At 38.0% G+C, this 19707-nt stretch overlaps 1 protein-coding gene across 2 annotated transcripts in view; it reads right to left on the bottom strand.

Annotated features, from left to right (window-relative positions):
- Window positions 1-94: 94 nt before the first annotated feature.
- Window positions 95-19707, bottom strand: part of LOC132145446 (protein tyrosine phosphatase type IVA 2) — a 37733-nt gene continuing 18120 nt past the window's right edge. For both annotated transcript variants that reach the window (XM_059556487.1, XM_059556488.1), the window contains exons 2-7: window positions 7557-7833; window positions 7153-7261; window positions 6959-7051; window positions 2514-2644; window positions 1567-1641; window positions 95-1228 (exon numbers count right to left, since the gene is read on the bottom strand). In XM_059556487.1, the coding sequence (XP_059412470.1) occupies window positions 1117-1228; window positions 1567-1641; window positions 2514-2644; window positions 6959-7051; window positions 7153-7261; window positions 7557-7561 (525 nt within the window). In that variant the 5' untranslated portion in view covers window positions 7562-7833 and the 3' untranslated portion in view covers window positions 95-1116. The remainder of the gene's footprint in view (window positions 1229-1566; window positions 1642-2513; window positions 2645-6958; window positions 7052-7152; window positions 7262-7556; window positions 7834-19707) is intronic.

Below are 19707 nucleotides of genomic sequence, written 5' to 3'. Positions count from 1 at the left end.
ATAAAAATCAGTCATCACGAAGTGACTCATCTGCCAAGCACAGTAAATAGCTAACATATTACAGGAAAGAACACACAATGAAAACAGGCCAGAATCAATTTCAATTCATTTATTTGTCTTAAAACCAAGATGAAGTGGGGGTGTTTTCAAAATGGGCACAATGATTAAAAAAAAAAAAAAAAAAAAAATTAAAATAAACCCAGAGCTGACAAGTCTCCTGCCTCTCACTTCCTTCAGTGTCTGTGGGGTGACAGATAAAGTGCACACATTATGTGTGGGTGTCACAGTCAGGCCAACAGTAAAGCTTTTTACTGAGCAGCTATAGAAAGTGAGTACCTAAGACAAGCCATGTATCCTCCTGTATTTGAATTTAGGTGTAGGACGGTCCTAAGGGTGAGGGCTTATCTAAGCTGGACTGAATATTGCACTCCCCAAAGAAAACGAGAGCAAATAACATGGCTCCATGAAAGAAAGAAAAGTGTCCTAACCCCACCCACACTCCTGACAAGACACACTAATTATAGTAAATAAATACAGCTGACATATTTAAAACTTAAAACTAAACCTAAATTAAAAGTCATTTCAAAGGGGCGATTGCTGCAGTGGAGAGGAACTTCAAAAAAAAATAAAAATAATGTACTTTTGTGCAAAAATATCATATGCCTACTTCAGAGTTGTCTCTGTAACAAAATTGGCTATTGTGTGTGGAAATAATAATAATAATAAAAAAAGGATAAAAGGAACAGATCCAGCAATAAGTCTTAATAAAATTCAGCAATGACAACAAATGTAAATCTTTTCATCATGGTTCAAAGAACTCGTTCTGAAATAACACAAAATAAAAAGTCATCACATTATCAGAAATTTGGGGAATCAGGGGAACCTGTGTAAATTCTTGCCCGTGACCGTTAGAGCTGGTTAACCAACCAGGTTGAGGGCTCATCTGTGTGCTTTGACCCCTTCTCTTTGATACTGCTGAAGAATCCATAGATCAGCTTTCATTCATTACATCTCTGTGATCGATTAGCCATGATTCATTTGATAAAATCACCACAATTATAACCCACAGCTCTTGAGCTTTCCACTGTTGTTTTGTATGACTGACAGAAAGACGCACTACTGGACACAGCAGTTGTGACCATTGGCATCCTTGAACCGCAGACGCATCTTGGGTCTGTATTTTTCAAGGTAAAGAAGCTGCTTTAAGTTGAAGGCTCCACGTCTCTTCCTAAAAAAACAAAAACATTAGTTCAGTTTAAACCTAGTAAAGACTGGATTTACTTTTGCTCAGATGTGTGTGCCACTTTTCAGTCCAGAGGTGTCAATGCTAGCTGCAGAATGTCAGACCATCTGCCAATATTGGGTAGTTGGTATGAAGGGCACAGACTCACATTTTGTTTTTCTTTAGCTTCAGACTATAATTCCATCCACTCAGAGAATATCAAACTAGTTTAAGATGTTGAGCTGATTGTAGAACACACGGTTTTAAGTTGTTATGCATCTTCTAGCAACCTTAAAACAGAAGTTAGAATGTCAAATGTATATCAAGGAGAAACCACTACTTACTGTCTTATAAACTGCACCGCATCTTCATACTTCATGCCACACTCAATTAAGGCTAAAGCCACCAGTACAGGTGCTCTATGAAATTGAGAAGAAAAAACAATTTCAATACAATGCAAGATTTCAATTATAGCTTGATGAAAAAAAAAGAAAAATAAATAACCTTTTTTAAGGTCATGAATTTTTGCATCTGCATCAACAATGATCGAATCAGTGTGTGCCAACTTTGGGAGCTCATAAACAAGTGTGCTTGTGTTCACAGAGAAAACTATATTCTGAGATGCTTGTGTACATAAAAATGTCAAGAGCTGAGAAGACAGTCTGTAGTTGAGTTCTCTCACACACACACGCCATCCCTAAAAAACGCTGAACAAACAACAACAAAAACACTTCTGCGCTTGGAGAGCAGCATGACCACAGGCTTGTTTTAAATGGTGCTGCTGTTTTTCCCTAAATGAACTGGTGTAAACTGAGCTTAGGAAAATGAATGCAAGAGTACAGAGTGCACTGTACTGTAAACAATGTTGGTTACACCATACTAACACTAGCAGGTCACAGACGCTTACCTTCTCAAGTTTAGACTGGTTACTGTTATGTGTGTGAGTGGGTGTCAGTCGGCTCAGACAGGGGTGAGGGAGGCTGAATGGTAATCCTAAAAGTTAGCAAGTGTTTGAGAACACAAGTGGGTCTCATATGCATATGCTATCTTATCTAGAAGGCCAGTATAATCAGGCAGGTGTAGGGTTTACCTGACTGAGTGAACATTTACATAAAACACATTCTTGAGTCAGTCCTACAGTTTAGTTAGTTGTTACCCATTCCTGGGGATGTAAGAGACTTCTTAAGACAATACATATGTCGTATCACGAGAGCTATTGAAGGAGGGACTAACCCTTTTCTCCTTTGTGTTCCAAAAATCTGAAGCAGCACATTGAAAATACAACACTAACCGGCCCAACCCCGCAACACAGTGAACAGCAATGCAGCATCCTGGCTCCTCTCTGAACTTAGTCTTCAGCAGGTTCAACCAATCATCTACAATCTGGGTTGGGGGCGGAGCTCCATCATCAAAGGGCCAGTCCTGCAGCCATAAAAAAAACAAACACACACACAAACAGCATTTAAGATTTTGCTTTAACAATATAATGTCTTCTGTACATCTGAGAGCATTCACATTTAGTCATTTTGAAAATGCTTTTATCCAAAGCAACTTACAATTAGGGAATACATAAAGTGCTTCTTAAAGAGGCAAACAGACCCAGGAAGTGCCATTAATACCACATTTCAGGCATTGTTTAAATAAGTATAAGCTATAAAGGGAAGGAATAAATAAAGAGAAAGAATTTTTTTTAAGTGACCAGTATAGGGGTTGGTGGCACACAGGTAGCAAAATGTAAAGAAATGGTCAACTACGTAGGGGTTCAACCAAAATGTTGTCTGCAATACAAATGTGTGGGTACATTAAGTCAAGTTGGTTGCCTGATTTGTGTGTGCTTGTAGTAAGTCATTTGAGATCAAATGAAGCAAGAAGTGAATAGTGAAGTCTATAGCATAAGGCTTGTCCAGATGAATGTAGAAGTCGCCAAACACTAAAAGTGGACTGCCATCCTCCAGGAATGAGGACAGCAGCCCATCTAGCCCCTCTAGGAAGGAGCCTAGAATTTGCCCAGGGGGCAAACCTGGAGTTTTATAGGAGCAGTTACAGTAATCGCATGAGATTCAAATGAGTTATAATTGCATTGGGTAGAGTGCTGGAGGGAACATTCGCAAAGTAAAACAGCTGAAGAACTTTCAATAGGCCTTAGGAGCAAGGAATTGTGGGAGAGCAGAATGTTCTCATGAACTGTTTTTGAGCAGAAGGCCACAGAGATCTGGCCTCCTCCCAGCCAAACCACACAACTAGCAAGAAAGGGCTGAGAGGAGAGGACAGAAATATGCAAAGACAAAGCAGGAGATGAGGAACCTATGAAATTAAGATATAATGTGATGCTGAAAAGAGAAAAGATCAATAAGGAAAGCCGTCAGGACAGAGAGGAGTTTGCAGCAAGACGTATCGGGTTTGCCAAAATGACAAGTCTACTATCATCCTAAGGGAGTAAGGTGGTTTTTTGGTAAACCCAATTGCATCGCTAAACACAGCTTAGGGAGCATTAATTATCAATAGTTTCATGTAGTTATCTCGGCCTGCTTTCCATTTCCTCTTTGAATATAGCAAGATCTGAGTGCGTGAGAAGACTGTAGGGCTGGGCAATACAGGCAAAAATTCATATCTCAGTATTTTTTGGCTGATTTGCGATATACGGTATATATCTTTGTATTTTCCTGCTGACCCGCAGACAGCTTCAGCTCACAGCAGTCTCTCACTTTCCATGCTCCCTAAACATGGAATCCCTAGTTAACCATCAAAACTTATTTAGCTATTCTCTGTGTCAATTGTGAGTCAGACGCTTCCAAAGAAAAATGGACAAGTTGCACTGTGTTGAACTTGAATAGCAGGGATGTAAATCTTTACTCGGGTATTAAATTACAGCTGGAGTTAGATGCCATGAGCCATGGACACACACACACAGGGTATGTTGACTGTTACCACACTACCATGACAGCAGTTTAAACTAATCTGTACCTTCTCTTTAAGGAATTAAGGATATTGTTCCCCTTCTAACACCTTTGCTTCCTTATTATTTCCAAATAACATTCTGTAAAAAACATTTTCTGGAAAAAAATATGCACTGCATAAGCACCACAGACGGAGTGTTTGAACCTGGCGTTATGTCTGTATGCCCAGTCTGTTCTGTTCTTGTGCTCCATTTAGGCATGCTGCATTCTGATTGGTTTGGATAGCATACTGCATGAGGTCGGGGGAGAGGAAAATCGTGCTATAAAGCAATTTAGAAATTACGTACGCTCAAATCGTGATTTTATGGCTATTTTAATTAATTTCACAGCCCTAGTCTAGAGAGTAAATGGGTTTTCTTGTGTAACCCCTAGGGGTAACTCAGCAAGTGTGAATTTGACAGGTGTGTGCATATGTGTCAGTCTTTACATGTTTTCATGAACGTTAGCAAAATGTATCAAGATAATCATGGCGTGATGGAGGCGACTCTTCAAGTAGCCTCCTGGTTGGTCTAACACAGTGTCTACAACAGACGCGACAGAAGTTTGTCTTCACTGGACACGATAAAGGGACTGTTGAAAATCATTTAAAATGTGTCAATACGTCATAATTAGAACACAGCAGCAGGATTTGGTGTCGCTCCGTGCTGCATCCAGTGTAGACTGTTTATAATGAGTTCTGCAGTATTTTGTCATGCCGCACCACTCGTGTTTGGTGTAGAAACTGTGTAAGGCCGAGGACCCAAGGGATTTCTTTTACCCACGATTCATTCTGATTTCGAGTGTACAAGCGATATACACTCGCTGAGCACTATTTCCCACAATCCAATGTGAAGAACAGGCAAGCTAGAAGCGAGAGCGGGAGAGAGTGAGTTTGAACGAGAGATGTCGTTTACATCTTTCGGTTTTAAATTTTTTTCATTCATTATTTATATTAAAATATGTTATGTAGGCAATAACTCAGTTAAATATTTTACTAATTTACTGAGATGACATCATTGTTAACTTACAAAAATGATGATAATTTGGTGGATAATTAAAAAATGTTCGTTAATCACAGTAGGTAGCGTATTCATTTTGATGTAAAATTAATGGTTGCGTGAGGGCGCTCTATGACCATTACCTTATCTGAGATCAAAATGCTGCTTGGGAGAGTGTCAAGATACTAAAAATAATAAATGCATAACATTATGAACGTGTTTATGTGTGTTTATTTTTGTTCTCAGTATTTTAATAGCATTTTATGATTATGAAAATAAAAGCATTACAAAACAAATTAATATACCATCGGTGAAACCACAAAGCTGACGCAGAGGCGTGTATAATCATTAGTCATTTTGAGTATATTTGCTATATTATTTTCTTAAATAAGGTACATGTAATATAAAAGTACATATGGCAATGTTTTTGCAACAGCTCCAAGTCTTACGCAAAGTGTATACGTCACCGTCCGAATCCGTTCACTTACTTGTTCACTCCTTTCTGATATAGTCCACTCATCTGCTATACACTATATAAGGATTGATGAATGAGTGAACGAGTGAACGAGTAAGCGATTTAGGACACAGCTAAAGACAAAACTCTGTCAGAGGCCTATCTATCTTTTCCAGCAGGGTCAGGACAAGATTTAAATGTATTTAAATGTAAATGAAGGCTCAACATGCTGAGTAAGTTCTTTTGAAAGGCCCCTAAGAATGAGATGTCTTTATTAGACACACACCCGCATACAGCACTTGTTGGTGACATCAGTGGAGCACTGGGTGAAACGACCTACTTTGGAAAAGAGCATGTTTGAGAATTTGCTTGTTCAGTGCCCCTTTTGAGAACAGGTCACAGAAAAGACCATTTCAAATGTGACAAACACAGGCACAGTTACTGCAATCCTCATTATACAATACCACAAGTATTTCTATTTTCATGGGGAAAAATGTAAAAAAATTTTTTTTAGCTTGACATGCTTTCAAACTGAGGATATCAAACTGAAAATTAAGAGAAAAGAGTAATACACTCCAGTTCAAAATTTGGTGATCTGTAAGATTTTTCTTCATGTCTTTAAAAGAAGAATCTTATGTTAATTTATTTGCACAAAAATACACTAAAACAGTTATACTGTGGAATATTTGTTAAAATAGCAGTTATCTATTTGAATCTTTAAAAATTTAATTTTTTTTAAATGTAATTTTTTGCCATTACACCATGTCACATGATACTTCAGAAATCATTCTACCATGCTGATTGGCTGTTCAAGAAACATTTATTTTTATTATTATTAATATTAATGTTGAAAACAGTTGTGCTGATAAATACTTTTGTGAAAGCTGTGACACTTTTCTTGCAGGGTTCTTTGATGAACAGAAAGTTCAAAAGAACATTTACTGAAAAAAAGTTATTGTAATTTCCTGTCCTCTATTTACTGTCACTTTTTGATCTTACTGAGCCAAACTTTTGAACTGCAGTGTATATGACCTCAATAGTTACCATTTAAACATAAACATAAAAGGCACAGTAAACAGTAATGAACAGGGCTGAACAGTAACTTTTGCTTGGGGCCAGTGTGGGAGTTTTGGACTAGCTGAAGAAACTAAAAAGTTGCACTTTTGTGCTGGTGAATTACCACTGGGAGTTCCCAAGAGTGGGGCATAGGCATAAATGTGCCTTTTTATCAAGCAAGGACAGCTGATCTTGCAGAAAAGCACTGTCATTCAGTGTTGCAAAATAAGTATATTTTCCTTCCTTCCTCCCCTAAACACTGTTCTTCAAATCATTAATTAGATTTACTCACCAGGACCTGGATGCCCTCCTTCTCCACTGGTGCCTTGTCATAGGTGGCTTCACATACTCTCACCAATGTGTTCACCTCAAACTTCTTCAGCTCCTAAGGGGGGAGGCAGAATGAAACGTGTGAATAAGGACATTTGGGTTTCCCCTTTCGTGACAGACTCATTCACAAAAGGCGGATCTAGATGGATCTCTTACCTCAGTGAACTTGTTGAGAGTGGAGTTGGTGGGGTTGTGTGTGATGAGGAATCTCATGCAGTCATAGGAAATCTCAACAGCGGCAGGGCGGTTCATGTTGGCAAGACGTCTTTAAAACAATTACAATGAAGTACTTATAATTCCTGTTCCTTAGTTTCTTTAAAAAAATCTTTGGCTCAGTTTTCAGCAGTATGAAAAAATAAATACAGACAAAAAATATATATACTGGGTGCAATGGAGGGTGGACACTAGACTACTAAAAGTACAAACAAAAGTCAAAAGGAGGGTGATCTAGTCCACGATGTTTAAAAGATGTATAAAAAAAGGGATGAGAAACTGGAAAAGAAAACTTAAGAAAAAAGCAGACTATCCTTCAGTCATCCAATTCAGACAACTGAGATTACCCCATTCAGGAGAAGAGTTTCTAATTGGCTATAGGGAGAGAAAGCTGTAGGGAGGAAGTCAGGCGGTCGTGTTTGAGGACTACACGGGATCCCAAAAGGGTATAGAAGAGACAGACTGGGCCCAGTGTGCTGGCTGTCAGGGAGGCTTCTGGGTAGCGTAGTCCCGTGGGTGGCTAGCAATTCACTTGTCCACAAAGGTGAGGTGCTGAGCCTGGCAGAACTCTCCACAGACGGTCACAAACGCCATATATGTGTGATCCGAATCAACACAGAAATGCTGGAGAGAGAGAAAGACAAATAAGATACAGTTAGAGCAGAACAAAACATCTTTGAATGAACAGTCATTTAGACATCCTGTAAATCCATATGAGCATCTTAAGAGTACTACTGCTCAGTTCTGACTGATGATTCACCCTTGCGGCTTCGTAAGCCAGTGACTCGTTTTATTGAGAAAGGCAATTTGAAGCAGGCAGGTAATAACAGCGAGTCTAGGACATCTTGGCACCTACCATCCTGATGTGGCACAAAACACAATGTCTTGTGTCATGCCACTTTTGTCTCTTAAAATGGAGTCTTTTTCAAATCAAAGACAGTGCACACTGGAGAAAAACAGAAGGGTAGAGAGAGTGAATGAGAAAGGTTGACATGAAAAAGGACAATACAGGGAGGGCTTGTTTCTGAAAACTCTAAAGAGTTCGCAAGGATTAAAGTCAGGCAAAGCTTCAAACAGCATCAATGGTTTCACAGTCCCACGCTTCTCTACTCTACTCGCCACCCCCATCTACACTAAAAGGACACCCATCAAAGTAACCAAGTCATCTTGGCTCCCTGTTCTGTAACAGATTGAATAACCACATTAAGAAAAAAAAAGAAGAAGAAAAAAAAAAAGGACACACAATGCGAGTCTTTACAATACGAGACTTGGATATGTTGAGACAGACACGATTTAAAAAAAAAAGGAACATCAGAAGACTTGGACCGTCAACAAGTTGCAATTCCCAGAAGGAAAGAGGCAGTCTCGAATGCTAGATCCAACAGATGAGGTTAAATAGACGGCAACAAAAAGAGAAGAAAGTGGTCTCTTCAAAAGAGAAAAAGCAGCAAGTCTAGGATGTGATTATCTTATCAAAAGAGGTCCAGAGCTAAAAAAGCACACTCAGGACTAGAAGTCCTTTTTTTTTTTTTTTTTTTAAACATTCCCCAAGGGCCTGATGTTAAACCAATGGTTCAGACAGGATAATTGAGCTGCACAAAGGAAGCACAACCACACAAAGGAATAGGACGGTTGGAAAGAGATGCTATTGTGATGCTGAGGTGCAAATGAGATAATGATATTAATATCAGTCTTGGTTGATCTGACCATAGTTTTAACATCTAGTGTTAACAAGTGTCTCTAGTGAAGTCTGTGCTACAGACAAAAGCGCTATTTGGACTATTTATTTTTTCCCATGTGGATAGCTGTAGAAATAAACTTATATGGCACCTCAACAATAAAACTTATGGATTCAGGTGACAATTTTTTCACAGTAGAGAAGCTAGTTCTGTGATCCTACGAACCAGGGAATGCACTGCTCTGTAAATACAATGTCATATGCTTGGTATAATGAGAGTAAATTAGCATTTATTATGTTTATTAAATCTCCTGTTTAAAAATCGGAAAATAGTCATATCAGTTTAAATAATTTAGCATTTTATCAATCAAAATGATGGTTGTCATTAAAAATGTAGAAATTTGCAGAAATAACTTAATTCAACCTCTTATTTACATAAGGTAAACAAAGCTACTTGGTATAGGCTATGTATACACAATACATTTTAACATTTTATTGCATACCTGTTGCTGCCATAACGACCCATTTCAAATATTTACATGCTTTTCCTCTTTTTGTTGCTAACAGCTTCCACTCGCTGTGGTGGAGCAGTTATGAAATATTATTCATGTAAATGCTTTACAGCATTTCAATAATAAATATGCATGCAAATTACAGCTAAGTGCAACAGTTACCATACAGTGTTTGGCAGTGGTCAGAAAGAATTCTAACAGTGAATGTTGAATCAATTCTATGATGTAAAAATGTGGATTCGGATGGCAAACAAACTACCATACGACACGACCTTGGTGTTTGCCAAAAAACAGCAGGTAATTCAAATGGGAATTTTTACATTGAGAAAACACAGACAATCTGGATTTGGACGGCAATAAAAATTACTGACTAACCCCTGTAAATGTTGAAAATAGCTTATGCCCCCACAAGAGACAATTCCCATTCAAATTTGAAGAGTTTGAGAGTCTTTCAACTGATTTGAAAAACAAGATTCATAAGAAACAGCTCTCATTGTTTGTCCTTATACAGATGACCTGTTTCCTCATTACATGTTTGATATTTATATATTAAATGAGTTGATATGAATTAACAAATAAGTGATATTAGCAAGGAAAGTATTGCTAGATAAAAGTATTACCATGTCAACTTACAGAATTACAGAATTCAGTATGACATGTAAAACAAAAATGGTTTGGAAATACAGTTTTAAAAAGTAGCCCTCCTCTTACATTTTAACACATAATAATTTTGTGAAGCTAGAGTACTTTCACATAATCCTCCAGAAATCATTCTTATGTGCTGATTTGGTACTCAAGAAACATTTCTTATCAAATGTAAAAAAAAAATGTTGCTGCTCATTTTTTGTGGAAATCTTTTTTTTTCTTGATTTATTGACAGCATTTATTTAAAAAAAGAAACTAAGTAAAATTACAAATGTCTCGTTATTTTTAATCAGTTTTATGTAAAGTTTTTAAAGCACACACAGAAGTACAAATGTCAGCAAACTATTGCTTCCAAATATACAGTTATTTTAATAATTATTTTATATTTCAAAGCCTTTGTTTTAGTGTTGATTTATAGGTGGGAGTATTGTTTATTAGGAACTGCAGAATGCAATCATTTTTACACGATAAATACAACTTTTGTCACATTCATTTCTCACCACCTCACAATGTGGTTTTAGACACAAATTTTTTTCAACACTGATCGCCAAAAGGCATGCAAATACCAAGCGTAAGCAATGACTGTAAAATCTGTTTAAGAAGCCACGCAGTCAGGGATGCAGCTGTGTGAAATGGCGTTCCTATGAAGGCCCTACTTCCTCCTGCTCTACTTTTACCAGGAACTCATGCAAATCAAACCACATTTGCAAGCCACTCCTGTAAGTACAGAATAGAAAAAAATGAGTGCAAAGTAACAAACAGTAAGACACAAAGAAAATAAAAAAAACACCAAATCACCAGGAGCTTTCTGCCATTTAAAGTCACTTGGTAATTGCAAAGTCAGCTCTAACACATTACTGACAATCTTCTCTCACAAGACCCTACGAGCATTTAGAGGTCACAAGTTCAAACTAAGCAGAACTGGACCTGTCCGGTAAGACATTCAGTTTCTCTTTAACACCGGAGGCGAGCCAGTGTGAAGGCTCTGCTGTGTCACACGTACACGCTGCTCAGTTCCCCTGCCGCATATACAAACTCAGACACATCAGCTGCCTTGTGCATGAACAAACAGAAAACTAGGGGAAAAAAGGGAGACTTCTCAGAAATGACAGTTTCATGTTGCCCACTGTTTCGTGAAATAATGTTGCTTGTTATCTAGAAGAGAGGTCACTGGGTACAGAACTTTGTCTCTCTCTCTCCATTTGCTCTCTTTCATGCCTTCCTCTATCTGAGCACTCTTTCCCTCGACCCTAAGAAGCAGAGAAAGTTTGAAAGGTCATATGGCTGCTCTTGTCGCAATCTAGGATTGTACTTTACATAGTGATAATGAGCGCTCTATCTGAGAACACAGCAACCCAAACAGGTTATAGAAGTACAGACTTTATGTAGCCTGACTGAGCATATCCCATACTGTAAGAGCATCTTGATCTATCCATGTTGAATTAATTTTAGGGATTTAGCACTACTACGAAATGCATTTGTAGGAACAGTTGCAGGAAAGTGTGACTCGTTTTGTTATATAAAAACAATAAGGTAACAGGAGTGTGAATATCTATATCTGATGAGTGTGAATATTTACATATAACATAACCTAACTATTTATGGCTTTGGAAAAAAAAAGCTTTTAGTAAATACAGTGATACCTATGCTACATTCATTTCAAGTTTTTCATTTCTACTTGATAAAGCACTCTTTCTTTATTCCCCTAGAGATCAGTATTAGCTACTGAACCAAAGATTAGGGCTGGGTATCGATTCAGATGTTCCAGATCGATTCGATTTCGATTCATAAGCTCTCAAATCGTTTCGATTTCGTTTCGATTTTCGATTTTCTATTAGAACTGTAATCGGGCCTTAAAAGTTAAGCCCGACAGGATTTCGGCCCGAGCCGACAAGTACATTTTGATTGACAGCTTTTTAAAAGCCCGAACCCATTTATAACCCGACATTATTCATATTAGAGCTGAAACAACGAATCGATTTAATCGATTAAAATCGATTATTAAAAAAGTTGTCAACTAATTTGCGTCTTTTGTGCGCTCAAGTTTGTTATTTCCAACACCGCACCGCATCGAGTTAAAAACATTTAAACTTTTCAGAATGCCGCAACCGCACCGCGGGTCATGTGACAAGAACTAACCAATCAGCTTCATCCTTTCCCGTAACAACGTTAAAAGCTCAGTCAAGATGAAAGGAACAGCTGATCATAGTTGTATATGGATTTCCATTTTGAAATAAACTTAGTAGCAGAGCTACTGCAAGCGATTTATTTGAGCTGCAAATCCATTTATCCTTTGCTGAAATTTCCGCGTCTTCAAGGAGAGAGCACGTCATGGTTGCTTATCAAAGGCAGACGCCTCAGGGGCGCAACTGCACGAGCGCTTTGGAAAGGAGGAGAAAGCGGCGCGCCTAGCGTTTTCCACGCGTTTTTAGGCGCGATTTGTGAACGGCCCCTAAGACTTTCATTTGTGCAGATTCTCCAGTACAATGTTGTTTGCAAATGTTTAGTCGTAAAAGCTGATAACATTGCTTTTTAACTGTTAACATTTAAAGCTTTACAAACATGTTCTGTGATCAGTTTGTCGTTTACCAGTTCAAAATTCAGTCGTGCAGCCTAATTATGACTGAATGAGAGAGGTAAATGTAGATATTTGAAATGCACTTTTTTTTTCTAAGTATTCACTGCTCTTTTTCACACAGCAGGTTTTTTGTGTGTGTCCTATTTTTTTTCTGGACAACCTTCTGATGGATTTTACTTTAAATTGTGAGTTCCATTCAGGTTTCATGCCATTGGCACTTTTTTTGAAGGATTGTTTACAATTTCACAGCAAAAGCTATAAAGCTGTTTCCCAGTAAATAATAAAATACAATGCACTGCAATTTTATTCTGTTTTATCCTTATTCTTCGTGAAAATATGTTCTGAAAGATTCCTTAATAAGCTTTGTTCAGGATGTTAAACTACTTTAGGAGCTCTAAGGACTGCCATGGTGAAAACATTATTTTAAATCTCCTTGTGAAATTTGCTAGAGTATGGGTCAGTGTTCTGATTGCAGAAGAGTTCGACAAAGGATTACTAACACAATAAAACAACTCCAGGTATATTTTTGATGAGGATATGACAGTGCAAAATGGTTAAAATCTCTTAAATCTATGCTGAATGATAAAGACCATTTATTAATAATTTACCTGGGGAAAAAATGGGAAAAACTAAAATATAAGTACATAAACCGATTAATCGTAAAAATAATCGACAGATTAATCGATTATCAAAATAATCGTTAGTTGCAGCCCTAATTCATATGTACGCACGCATGCAGCTAGAAGTCAGGAATGAGTCATTTATACATGACTAATGTAATAGGCCATTTGGAAGTTTGAACAAATAAAATAAGTCCTCTGTAACATCGTAATATCTCAGCACTCTATGAATAGCCCTAGGTATAGGCTCATTTAGCATATAAATAGGCCAACGCACCAATAAAAAGAAGTCTTTCTTAAAAAATTTAATTAAGATAAATTCTAAATTAAGATGGGTATTTGGCAATAACGAAATTTAGATAAAGATTCTGCCGGATTTGCTTCGCCATAGCAGCTGACATAAAATATTAATGCCAACATTAGCTTATATAGCCTACTCTGTCTACATTCTGCATTTAAGACTCAATTAATATTTAGTTATTATTTGAAAAACATTTACTCACCAAGATTAGGTAAGGCCTACGTGTTTTTGTGGAGGAAAATGATTGAATCCACTATAGATGGCTTCAGCGTGTTCCTACGCTCACTTATGGTGCGTCCAGCAATATAACCCTCTGGCTCATTATTCGAGGATTCTCATTATAAACAAGATCAAAACTTTTCCAAACCTCAGACTTTGCTTTAGTTGCTGGTGCTACCAAAACGTAATCGTCAGAGGCCAGCCTCAGTTTCAACGATTCAATATACATTTTCGCATCTTTCTCGCGCTAATCGAAACACATTACATGACCGCTCATTTACCACACAAGCCCGAGCCCGGCCCGCCCGAGCCCGTGTAAAATGATATAAATGAAGCTCAAATCGAAATGAAGTCCGATCGGGTCCCGTCGGGTTCGGGCAAAGATCTTAAGCTCTATTTTCTATACTCGATTCTCGATTCAAGTCAATGAATATAGATTTAACACAAATACTATATGTATAAAAAAGAACAGTGAACACAAGTTTACTATTGGGTAATTAATAAGAAATTAAGAGCCACAAACCTGTATATTAAACTTTTATTTTAGGTACACTTAATCGCAACACATTAAAACAGAACCCATCTCTAATTTTCAAATGCATACAATTATGTTAAATAAATACAAGTTTGATGCAAGATGAAAAATGCTTTGTTCTTGTCCACAACACTATCGTCGTCGTCTTGCTTACGAAATCTAAAATGCTTCCATACCTCTGACTTTTTATCTGAAGGTGGCATCAACGTCTCACGTAGCACCTGAAACCCTTTAACATAGGTGTGATCGACAAAGGACAAAAAAGCAGGAAACTATACGGTGCACTTACACCCCCCCGAACCAGATCAGATTTAAGCATTCATTATAGTGAATCGGTTCAAAGGAGTCATTAGTTCGCAAATCGGACGAGTCATTAGTGGACAGATATGCTCATGCTCCGCGCATATAACGTTACTCCCAAATATATTTTTAGGTCGCACAGATTCAATTTCAGGAGCATATGCGACAAAAATGTTGGCAATTTCGAGCCTTGTAGAAGCTGCTAAACTTTCTAGCTAGAAGTAAGCAATAACCAACGTGGCGTTACTTTGCTAAGTTAGCCCAGAATAGTTTAACATTAATGTTATGGAATCATGACAAAAGTGATCAATTGATTGGTTAAATTTTTACTAGACCTGCATATAAAAATGAAAGAATGTATTGGATTTGCTTACATGAATCACCCGTGTTCACGGTCTTCGTCAGTCAACTGAAGCTGTTCACGTGAGTAGATGGTTGGGTGTGTGCACATTCAGAACGGTGCGTGTACACTTTGAACTTCAATCGTGACAAATCATGATTCAAAGGCACAAAAAAACGTTGACAGCGGTCAGCGATCATTGTTTACTAATACTCGACCCATCGCAACCGCCTACAATTGCCCAGAATTATTGCACATCGCAGTCTTTATATTCTTTATTGACGGATTGCACAGGTTCATCTCATGCTTTGCTCAAACCTCTGGCTAGATCACATACTGGGGTTACATGAACAAGTTACAGCAACTGCACATAGCCTTTAAGTATATTTAAAATAAGTAAATATTAGAGATGCACTGATTGACCGGCCAGTCAGATCAGACCGGCCGGATCAGTGACAGACCGGTCAGTCTCACATCTTGCCGATTCTGAGCCGATCGTTTTATTACCAGCAGCATAATCAATGACGTCACAGCCACGCACAATCACAGTCACGTGTAAACATGTCATTTTGAGTTAGAAGGATTCTGATTAGGGATGTAAATTTTTGATCATTTCCATAATACATTTTTTTCATTAATGAACGATTACTTGATTAATCATTAACCTTAATGCTGCAAAATGTGTCTACTGCAGCAGCACGCAGTGCAAAGCAACCAAAAAAAAAAAAACCTTTATCCAAAGAAAGTAGGGCTGGGCGATATACAAAAAAAATGATATCTCGATATAGTCAAATTTTTTACGATATTCGATATATATCTCGATATGTTTGCATTTAAATAATAAAAAATAAAACATGATTTTCTTTTGCCCATTAAAAAAAAACAAAAAAACATTTAGATTAAACAGCTAATTTAAGCAGTTAAAAAATCTAGACCAAGAGATCACTTACTGCTTTTTATTAATGAATACATGTAGGCCTATATGTAACTGAAGCAGTGCAAATTAAGTAACAGTTACAGAAAGTGCATTCTGTCAACTTTTTAGTGCATGCAATTCACAATTTAAACTATGCAACTGGGATAAGTATTTTATTTTAATTTTTTAACAAGTTTTTAAGCTAAGAACACAAGTCTGTCAACTGTCTGTGGTTTTAAGAGAAGCTCTGTGGCATGAAACTATGTTCCTACTGACACTAAAATCCCTCTTAGATGGGGAGCTAGCTGCTGAAGCACATAGCTATTTCTTATATATAAATATATATAAATGAATACCAAAGACTTTTGCATTCTCTCTGTCTATATTATGGAAACTGGTAAACATATCAGTGAAATTCCCCAATAGTAATTCCAAATGGCCATAGCCTATGTTTCTCTATTCAAACATCAGCGGTCGAGTAAGTGCATTTATTTTGCGATCGCAAACGCAAACAATACAGTTGAGATCTCACGACAGAACACAGACCGGCTGAACGACGCTTTCATTAGATCGCTCCATTCCAGCTTGTTAGTGTTTTCAGATTATCGTCGGCGGCTCTTCCGCAATGAGGAGTGAGCACGTGCGCATGGTTGCCAGATTGCTTAAAATAAGCAAACACCGGGCAGAAAATGTATCCTTGTAACAGTGGAGCTCTGATTGGGAGATTTAAACTCTTGTTATCTGGCAACCGCTATCATTACAGCTCTCGTAGTAGAGGGGCGTAGAGCAGTCAGCAGTTACAGGTTCCTTTTTTGGACATTCGGCGCGTTCTTTTGGGAAAGTATGCTTGAATTTGAAATATTCGATATTCCCGATATATTCAAATTGTACATCGTCGTCAAAATTATTCCGATATTATCGCTAATATTCGATATATCGCCCAGCCCTAATCCAAAGGGGTTTTAATCGGAATAAAATGCTACTAGCAGGATTGTAAATGATGTAAAATGCTTTGTGTATGCCCGGTTGAGTCTTGTAAAAAACAAACATTTGTTAATAGGAGCAAAGGAAGCAAAGTTTCCTTACTTTAGCAAAGGAACACCAGTCTAATCTTGGCTTATATCGAAATCCTCCAATATTCATCTATACAAATCCTCATTTTGTACTTCTGTTTTTGTTTTGATCTTTCCGCTTGTGTCACATCTGAACGACGTATGCGCAAAGCAAAAAAAAAAAGCATTGATTCACTACCAAAGACATTTGTTCACCCCCGGGGCAGTGAGAGACACTTTTTTTTAAATCGATGCACTTTATATTAAACTTATCATGGACCAATGTAGTGCAACACCCGCTAAGTTGCATCAAACGGCTTGAAAGATCAAAGACAATTTTTAAAATAACTCCAACCTAATTCTTCTGAAAGAATAAAGTCATATACACCTAGGATGTATGGAATGATATTGCGGACATTATTCAAAAGGCATTGCAAATTGTATTTGCAATTGCGTTTTCAATTTGTGGACGCATAAAATGCAAATCGCGCATTACCGTTTTCATTTTCGATTAAGTGAACGCACAGTGTCTGCCAAATTTAAAATGGAAATGCAAAGTCCGTTTGCAATTGTGTTTTCCATATCTTACGAGCTATGAGCCTGTCATATTTAAATAGCAATATTAATTACCACATTTGCCTTTTCACTCTCTCTGCACTGTGCATGTAAACTGCCAAAACTCAAATGGAATCGCAATACCTTTTGCATTTGAATTTCCAACGTCTACATGGAAACCTGTCAATCAAGTAACAGGGGTGGGGCCATTTTATTTGGCGTGTTTGCATTGGGAAGTGACGATCGTACTAAAATGTACCATGTTTTTACTAGGGTAAATATGAGTTAACGATAGTGTTTATAATTAAGCCACAGTAGCCACAAATGTACAGTTGTCTGAGACGTTATGAAATGTTCTTTAATATCATGAACCATAAAATGTAGTCAGTGTTCTGCTATTGTTTATTTTCATAATAGGTAAACACAGGCCACAAGTTAAGATGGTCACAGATCTGGTGCTGATTCAGTGTAGCATGGTAGCTGAGTGGTTAGTGACGGTCATCTCCAATGGCATACCATCTTTTAGCGCGTGTTCGAAACCCGGGCCAACACAGACGTTCTTTATTTTTTTGTTTATCCTATATATATATATATATATATATATATATATATATATATATTAGGATACATCGGCAGGTCAAACTTCCAAAAAAATTTGGACATCGGAATCGGCCAAGAAAATTGCACTTACGTCACATTTTTCCAGTAATTATTCAAGACAAATAAAACAAATGATCAAAAAAAAAAAAAAGTATAATAAAAGCAACATCAAAAACTTTATCAAATACTCTCAGAAAATTTTAGAAATTGGAGGCAGTATAGGGAGCAAAGACATTAATGTTACAAAAGTTTTTGCATGTTCTATTGAGCTTTCTATTCAACAGCAGCAGCAAAAAAAAAAAAAATTCCTGAAAAAGTTTTTGTGGAAACCATGACATTTAAGCAGCACAACCGTTTTCAAAATTGACAGTTTGAAATGTTTCTTGAGCACTAAAACAGTAGTCATATGACGTGATTGAAATTTTTCCTTTCTCTTTGGAGGGTTATAAGCTCTTGGTGCATGAAGAAAATCTGAAAAAGTCTCAAATCCAAAGAGATATTCTTTATAAAATTTAAGACTTGTCCACGCCCACACCTTGTTTAAACACGCCCCCACGTCTACGTCACTCAGACATCCCAAGTCTCCCGGAAGTTCCGGGAGTCTCCCGCATATTGAAAGCGGCTCCCTGAGACCCGCAAATTAGTTAAAATCTCCCGGAATCTAGACCGAGCGAGCAAAAGCGCGCATGCGAAACAGATACTGTGTTTCAAACCGTATAGCGCGCGCACGGCAGAGAGGGAGAGGGAGCGAGAGTCCTTGCGTGTGTGTGCAAAGCGCATGTAAGACAGAGAGCATCTTGATTGGCCTGTTTCTGCAAATCAACCAATCAATTGTCAGTGTGGGCGGGCTTTTTCTACTCACGAGTCCCGAACAAAATTAATCAGTTATGTCTATCTAGAAACAGGAGCACCATTGCGTCACTGATGTCTGCGTCACTGTGTGGGAAGGTTTGCATAACACCGGCCAAATGTTCACACGAAGAAAGGCAGTGTAAATTTTATTCTCACTGTAGTTTTTACTGTTGTTGCCGCCATGTTGTGGAAATGTTAAACTACATTATATGGCCTTCCAAAAGAGGATGATATTCACTTCGTCATGCCTAGAGCTGATCCCTGCTGGTCGCTGAGGAAATACATCAACTTCGCGTTATGGATCGCTGGAACAGCTTTCACTGTGGATGAAGCGGAGTCCAGGCCGGGGTTATCACATGTGTCATTCGTCGAATCCGCTGGCCGTGCCATTCTCTAACCCACCAGACGTTCTTAACTCAAGCCTGCAGTGTGTGACGCATTTTATGAAGGACTGTTCCCTGAACCTGCAGACTAGCCTACAATGGGTCTGTGATCAAGGTCTGTTCTATAAAGTGAGGCAGTTCGACTTTGCAAGGACAGTCTGGTGCTTCTGACTCTGTAAGTACAGGTTTTCAATTGAAAGAAATTAGAGCCTGACCGATATATCGGCCGGCCGATATAAGCTAATTGCATTTAAATCGGCATCGGCGTTTATAACGGCCGATGAAACATGAGAAAGAGTCTCATGCTTCACTCATGTTATGAGTGTTGCATAGTGTGCCCACCAGAGGGAGCTCTGCAGCTCCAGAGATAACAACAGCGCCAGAAGTCCACTACAGAAGAAAGCGATCATAA

Source organism: Carassius carassius, chromosome 8 (genome assembly GCF_963082965.1).
Source record: "Carassius carassius chromosome 8, fCarCar2.1, whole genome shotgun sequence".
NCBI classification, from domain to species: Eukaryota; Metazoa; Chordata; class Actinopteri; order Cypriniformes; family Cyprinidae; genus Carassius; species Carassius carassius.
Note: the sequence above shows the minus strand (reverse complement) of the source record. Positions and strands in the feature narration are given on the sequence as shown.